Source organism: Ranitomeya variabilis, chromosome 7, assembly GCF_051348905.1.
Source record: "Ranitomeya variabilis isolate aRanVar5 chromosome 7, aRanVar5.hap1, whole genome shotgun sequence".
Classification (NCBI taxonomy): domain Eukaryota; kingdom Metazoa; phylum Chordata; class Amphibia; order Anura; family Dendrobatidae; genus Ranitomeya; species Ranitomeya variabilis.
In genome coordinates, this window is record NC_135238.1 from 131,749,258 (window position 1) to 131,756,647 (window position 7,390).

General features: G+C 47.0%; 1 protein-coding gene across 1 annotated transcript; it reads left to right on the forward strand.

Moving 5' to 3' along the window:
* Positions 1–229: 229 nt before the first annotated feature.
* On the forward strand, positions 230–5,591 carry LOC143785089 (uncharacterized). The gene is made up of 3 exons (XM_077273760.1): positions 230–375; positions 580–2,745; positions 5,586–5,591. Exons 2-3 carry the CDS (start codon positions 943–945, stop codon positions 5,589–5,591), a joined length of 1,809 nt encoding a protein of 602 aa, XP_077129875.1. The 5' UTR covers positions 230–375; positions 580–942.
* The last annotated feature ends 1,799 nt before the right edge of the window (positions 5,592–7,390 follow it).

Consider the following 7,390-nt stretch of genomic DNA (forward strand, 5'->3'; position numbering starts at 1 on the left):
ACCAAACTGAACATTGAAAAATTTGCTCATCTCTACCTAGGACCGATTCTTTTAAACCTCTTTGCTAATGGCCTAGATGATGGGATTGAGAGCAAAGTGTTCTGTCCTTCTAACAGGACAGGAGTTCATTTCAAGCATTAAAAGGTTAACTATTATTATAGTTCTGGGTTTCTTGTGTTATAGCACCACCCAGTGGCGGATAAATTTATAACCTATGTTTTCCATGAATAATAGAGTGTTGCATTGTGGGTTTCAGCAAAGCATCATGGGATTGGGGAATTCCCCAGCCTTTTCTCTTGTATTTCCTGTTCACTCGTGTTATTCAGCTGTGTTGGAACTACCTCACTTACTTCCCATCCTTGTTAAGTTTATCCGGTAAGATCATTATTTCTGTTCTTGTACTGTAGTGTTGTTCAGAGTGTGATTAACTGTATAGCAGCCAGTACACAGGAAATGTGGTTACCAGAAATCTGCTGTATGTAGTTATGTAGAGGTTGCACCATACTGTATGTTTCCCTGTTAGTTGCAGTTGTGTTATCGTTAGCCCAATACTTATACATATCATTTGTATTCTTCTAGTTTTACCGCGCTCATGTTTACCAATAAACAAGTTAGACTACAGAGAACAGTCCGCTTATTTGGGAGACAGAAGTGGTTTATGCCGTATGTCGGATCACACACCGTATCAACGTGTATGAAGACAGAACAGTAAAACGGAAGCTAGGCGCCGGGATTACAGTAAAGGGAGGCTAGACGCCAGCGATAGCAAATACCACCTACGCAGCCGCTTGTACCACACCGCACTGCCTGCAAATACCGCAGCAGCCGCCATACAGTCACAAGTACCGAGAGTGCAGCCCACCAAGTACCACACGTCTCAGTCCACGCCGAAGTCACCCCTACCCGCTCTGAGACGTCCTACAGCCTGCAAACGGACATAAAATGTCTGCAAGTCAAGCATCTTCACTCAGGACAAGGTCCCAAACAAGCCGCTCCAGCAAGTCTTCCTCGAAAAGGTCTGTCACCCTCGCCCGAGCAGAAGCTGAGGCGGCTAAAGTAAGATCCTCCTTTGCCGCACAAGAGATGCAGTTAAAGTTGAAACAAGTGGAGCAAGAAGCAGAAAGAGCCCGCCTGCAAGCAGAGCAAGAAGCAGAAAGAGCCCGCCTGCAAGCCGATATAGACGCAGAAAGAGCCCGCCTGCAAGCCGATAGAGACGCAGATACAGCGCGCCTGCGAGCGACCTTGGAAAGGCTTTCCGCTGAAAAGGAAGCAGCAGCCGCAATAGCCAAAGCTGAGTTTTTAGAAGCCGTGGAGTTTCCTGAATCCGAGCGAGGCAGCGACATACGCGGACCAGACCTTGATCATCAGGACCCTGCTCAACGCGTCTCTGAATATGTCCGTCAACATCCCCAAGTAGAAGACAACTCTGATCCGTTACACCAACCAGCCTATACAGATTACCAGAGATCCTTCCTCCAAACACCGTACTGGAAGCAGGAAAGTTTACTGCGAAACGACATTGATCACCACTACCGTCCTACGGAACAGAAGGTACGGCCTCCGCCCAGACTGAAAGGGACACCCTTCGCCACTGAACGGGTTTATACAGACTTTCCTATGCCAGAAGCTCCTACCAGGTATGAGGATGCACCACAAACACCGCATAACAACAGCACACCAGCTCACGTCGGCACAGACTCAGCCACTATGAACTTTGCAAGGTTCTTTACCCGCCGGGAGCTGGTGACCAAGGGACTTGTAAAGTTCACTGATCGAGCTGAAAGCTACAGAGCATGGCGAGCCTCTTTTCAGAATGCCATCAGAGACTTGCATCTTTCCAGTAGTGAAGAGTTAGATCTATTGGTTAAGTGGCTTGGGAGCGAGTCAGCTGAACATGCCAAAAGAATCAGGAACATTAACATAAAGTACCCACACACAGGACTTCGTATGGTGTGGGAGAGACTTGAAGAATGTTATGGGTCAATAGAAGCTATAGAAAATGCTTTGTATAAAAGAATTGATGATTTCCCCAAGATAGCAAATAAGGGTTACCAAAAGCTCAGGGAACTGAGCGACTTGTTAATGGAGGTATATGCTGCTCAGGCAGAAGGTGATCTACCAGGGTTGGCATTCCTGGACACTGCCAGAGGTGTCAACCCAATTGTCCAAAAGCTCCCTTACAACTTACAAGAAAAGTGGGTCAGTCACGGGTCCCGTTACAAACAGGCTCATAAGGTACCATTTCCTCCTTTCAGGGTGTTTGTAGACTTTGTTGCCCAGCAGGCTAAAGTTAGAAATGACCCTAGTTTCGATTTCACTATGTCATGTACTGCTGCCTCTGGTGTAAAACCCAGTAAAACACCAGTGGCAGTCCACAAAACTAATGTTACCTCCACAGGTTTTCTTTACAGGGCAAGTAAGTCCTCTCCAGAAGAGGACAAACCGCAGGATCTCAGCAAATACTGCCCCCTACACAAGAAACCTCATCCTCTCCTAAAATGTAGAGCCTTCAGGGAGAAGTCTCTAGAAGACCGTAAGAGTTTCCTAAAGGAAAACAAGATATGCTTCAGATGCTGCACGACAACCTCACACTTCGCCAAGAACTGTGAGACCAGTGTGAAATGCACAGAATGTAGTAGTGTGGAGCACAACACGGCCTTACATCCTGGACCACCCTCAGGGGTATCGTCACGAGTAGAAGAGTCTGCCGAAAAACAGACGGACCCCGACGTGGATACCCCAGTGGTGACTTCTCGGTGCACAGAAATTTGCAAGGAACTCGTAGCAGGAAGATCCTGCTCAAAGATCTGTCTTGTCAGAGTATTCCCAGTGAACCAACGGGATAAGGCGATCAAGGTATATGCAATCTTGGATGATCAGAGCAACAGGTCTCTAGCTAAATCCTTTCTCTTCGACACCTTCAACATTGCTGGTCCCGGCTCTCCGTACTCCTTGAAAACATGTGCAGGTACTGTCGAGACGGCGGGGAGGAGAGCAACTGGATTCAAAGTAGAGTCTATAGACGGTCAAACCTGCTTATCCTTGCCATCAATACTGGAGTGCAACCAGATTCCAGACAACAGGTCTGAGATACCTACACCAGAGGTAGCAGCTCATCACACCCACTTGAGATGTATAGCTCACCTGATACCAGAGCTCGACCAAGGAGCTCCTATCGTCTTACTTCTCGGAAGAGACATACTACGGGTCCACAAGGCTAGAGGACAGATCAATGGCCCACAAAACGCCCCATATGCTCAGAGACTTGACCTAGGATGGGTCATTGTGGGAGATGTCTGTTTGGGTGGAGCACACAGGCCGACATCAGTCAACAGCATGCTCACCAATACCCTCGAGAATGGACGCCCGTCTCTCTTCCAGCCATGCGAGAGTAGTTTCCTGATTAAAGAATTGCCACACCACACCCCTCCACCTTGTCCGTTAGCTGATCCTTCCTGTGAAGACCATGCATGCGACGGTGAGCAAGATCATATAGGGTGCACAGTTTTCCACAGGACAAGAGAAGACAACCAGGTAGCAATGTCCATAGAGGACAGACTGTTCTTGGACATCATGGAGCGAGAGATAGTAAGAGATGAATCAAAGAGTTGGGTCGCACCTTTACCATTCAAACCACAGAGGCAACGCTTACCCAACAACAGAGAACTTGTCTACAGTCGATTTGTTTCCCTTACGCGCAAACTGCAGAAGGCACCAGAAACAAAACAACACTTCTTTACCTTCATGGAGAGAATATTCCAGAGTGGCCACGCGGAAATTGCACCTGTACTTCAAGATTCCGAGGAATGTTGGTACTTACCTATTTTCGGCGTGTATCATCCGAAGAAACCAGGTCAGATAAGAGTGGTTTTTGACTCAAGTGCCAGATACGAAGGTGTTTCTTTAAACGACGTCTTCCTGTCTTGTCCAGACCTCAACAACAGACTTCTGGGAGTACTTCTTCGTTTCCGCAAAGACGCAGTAGCATTTATGGCCGACATACAACAGATGTTTCACTGCTTCCTTGTTAAAGAAGAACACAGAAACTACTTGAGGTTCTTCTGGTACCGCAATAATGACCCCTACAAGGACATCGTGGAATATCGTATGAAGGTTCACATCTTCGGGAACAGCCCTTCCCCTGCTGTCGCTATCTATGGCCTTAGACATTCAGCCAGAGAAGGTGAAGCGAAGTATGGATCGGATGTAAGATCTTTCGTGGAAAAGGATTTCTACGTAGATGACTGCCTGAAATCCACACCCACAGAGGAGTCGGCAGTCAGTCTCCTAAAAAGGGCACAAGAAATGCTCGCTTCATCCAATTTGAGGTTGCACAAAATTGCTTCCAACAGCCAGAAACTAATGGCAGCCTTTCCTTCTCAAGATTACTCAACCGATTTAAAAGACTTGGATTTAAGCACGGACTCCCTTCCCATGCAGCGGAGCCTCGGTCTACTCTGGGATTTGAAAAAGGATGCATTCACCTTCCAGATCAGCGAAGAAGAGAAACCCTTCACGCGTAGAGGCGTCCTGTCCGTTGTGAACAGTTTGTACGATCCCCTGGGATTCGTAACCCCTGTAACTATCCAAGGTAAAATGATGTTGAGAGACTTCACCCAAGAGACATCCGATTGGGATGATCCGCTTCCCAGCGATAAAAGAGAATTGTGGGAAAGATGGAAAAATTCTTTAGAAATCCTGTCGAGTCTCTACGTGGCACGACCATATGCTTCTGTGCCTTCATCAGAAATCAAGGTGCAAAGGCTTTGTGTCTTCTGCGATGCTTCTACCAAGGCAATTGCAGCAGTGGCGTATTCGAAAACAACTGACATCAATGAACAATGCCACGTAAGGCTTGTTATGAGCCGGACAAAATTGGCCCCACTCCGTGAACACACAGTACCCAGACTGGAACTCTGTGCAGCTGTGCTAGCAGTGGAGTTAGCTGAGCTTATCTCGACAGAAATGGACCTGGAAATCAAAGAAGTCGAGTTCTACACTGACAGCAAGGTAGTGCTGGGGTACATTTGCAATGAAACTCGTCGCTTCTATGTCTATGTCAGCAATCGGGTGCTAAGGATCAGGAGATCCACAGAACCTAAACAGTGGCACTATGTGTCCACGCACAACAATCCGGCGGACCACGCAACCAGATCCGTTGAAGCAAGACAACTTAAGGACACAACCTGGTTCACCGGCCCTACATTCTTATACCGTTCGACACCATATGTGGACGAGTCAAACATCTTTGAATTGGTGGATCCAGAGGCAGATGAGGAAATCCGCCCTCAGGTATCCGTTCTACGTACGGTGACTAAAGACAATCACCTCAAATCCCACCGCTTCAACAGGTTCTCAACTTGGGACTCACTTGTTCGTGCCCTTGTTTGTTTAATTCATGTGGCTCGATCCTACAAGTCAACGTCACCCGCCATCCAGAAACCTTGCAAAGGTTGGCACCACTGCAAGCTTGCTTTTACCGTTCCAAGCATGGAAAATGCCAAGAACTTTATAATCCGTACCATACAACGTGAATGTTACGCCAAGGAAATAGATAACCTCAATAGAAGCCAACCTGTTTCCAGAGATAGTGTCTTGAAGAAGCTTGATCCAATCATTGACCAGGATGGGCTGTTAAGAATTGGAGGTCGTCTTCAAGAAGCTGAAGTGGAATTTGGGGAGAAACACCCTATAATAATTCCTGGACATCATCATGTCACGACCCTGCTTGTGCAACACCACCACGTCTTGGTGAAACATCAGGGACGACTGTTTACTGAAGGAAGTCTACGAACTGCTGGACTATGGATAGTCGGAGCAAAACGATGCGTGAGTAAACTCATTTACAATTGCGTGATTTGTCGCAAACTCCGTGGCGGGACTCAAAAGCCGAAGATGGCCAATCTCCCACCAGACAGACTTAGTACCGAACCTCCCTTTACCAACGTCGGACTGGACGTATTCGGGCCATGGTCTGTGGTTGCACGGAACACTAGAAGAGTCCAGGCCAATGCCAAACGCTGGGCTGTTATGTTCACCTGTATGTCCATTAGAGCAGTCCACATTGAAGTAATTGAGTCCATGGACACTTCAGGATTTATAAATGCACTCCGACGTTTCATCGCCATCAGAGGTCCCGTGAAGCACATACGCTCCGATAGAGGTACCAACTTTGTAGGAGCAGTGAAAGAACTTCAAATCCCTTCCAACCTAGACACCACCGGTGTGGAAAGATATCTGAGTGAGCAGGGATGTACCTGGACTTTCAATCTACCACACTCTTCTCACATGGGAGGTGCCTGGGAGAGGATGATAGGAATAGCACGCAGAATCCTCGACTCCATTTTCTTGCAAGCAGGTAGTGCAAGACTCACACATGAAAGTTTGACCACATTTCTAGCAGAAGTTTCGGCCATCATTAATGCCAGACCATTGACTTCACTTTCTAGTGACTCTGAGGATCCGACCATTCTCACTCCTGCCATGTTACTTACTCAGAAAGCCAGCGTTCTCAGCGCTCCACCTGGAGAATTTAGCAACAAGGACCTCTACAGACGACAATGGAGACAAGTCCAAAGTCTCTCCAATACCTTCTGGGACAGATGGAGGAAGCAGTACCTCTCCACCTTACAACCAAGGAGGAAGTGGCAGACCGACAAACCAAACATCAAAACCGGTGATGTCGTTCTCATGAAAGACAGCCAGTCACACCGAAATGAGTGGCCACTAGGCCTCATCACTAAAGTATTCCCAAGCAATGATGGGAAGATCCATAAGGTCGAGGTCAAAGTAGGCAAGTCTGGGGAAAGCAAACTATTCCTCAGACCAGTGGCGGAACTTGTCTTACTGTTTTCGCCAAAAGCACCTGTAGGTGGCATCGGTTGATGCCAAGCGGGGAGTGTTCTGTCCTTCTAACAGGACAGGAGTTCATTTCAAGCATTAAAAGGTTAACTATTATTATAGTTCTGGGTTTCTTGTGTTATAGCACCACCCAGTGGCGGATAAATTTATAACCTGTGTTTTCCATGAATAATAGAGTGTTGCATTGTGGGTTTCAGCAAAGCATCATGGGATTGGGGAATTCCCCAGCCTTTTCTCTTGTATTTCCTGTTCACTCGTGTTATTCAGCTGTGTTGGAACTACCTCACTTACTTCCCATCCTTGTTAAGTTTATCCGGTAAGATCATTATTTCTGTTCTTGTACTGTAGTGTTGTTCAGAGTGTGATTAACTGTATAGCAGCCAGTACACAGGAAATGTGGTTACCAGAAATCTGCTGTATGTAGTTATGTAGAGGTTGCACCATACTGTATGTTTCCCTGTTAGTTGCAGTTGTGTTATCGTTAGCCCAATACTTATACATATCATTTGTATTCTTCTAGTTTTACCGC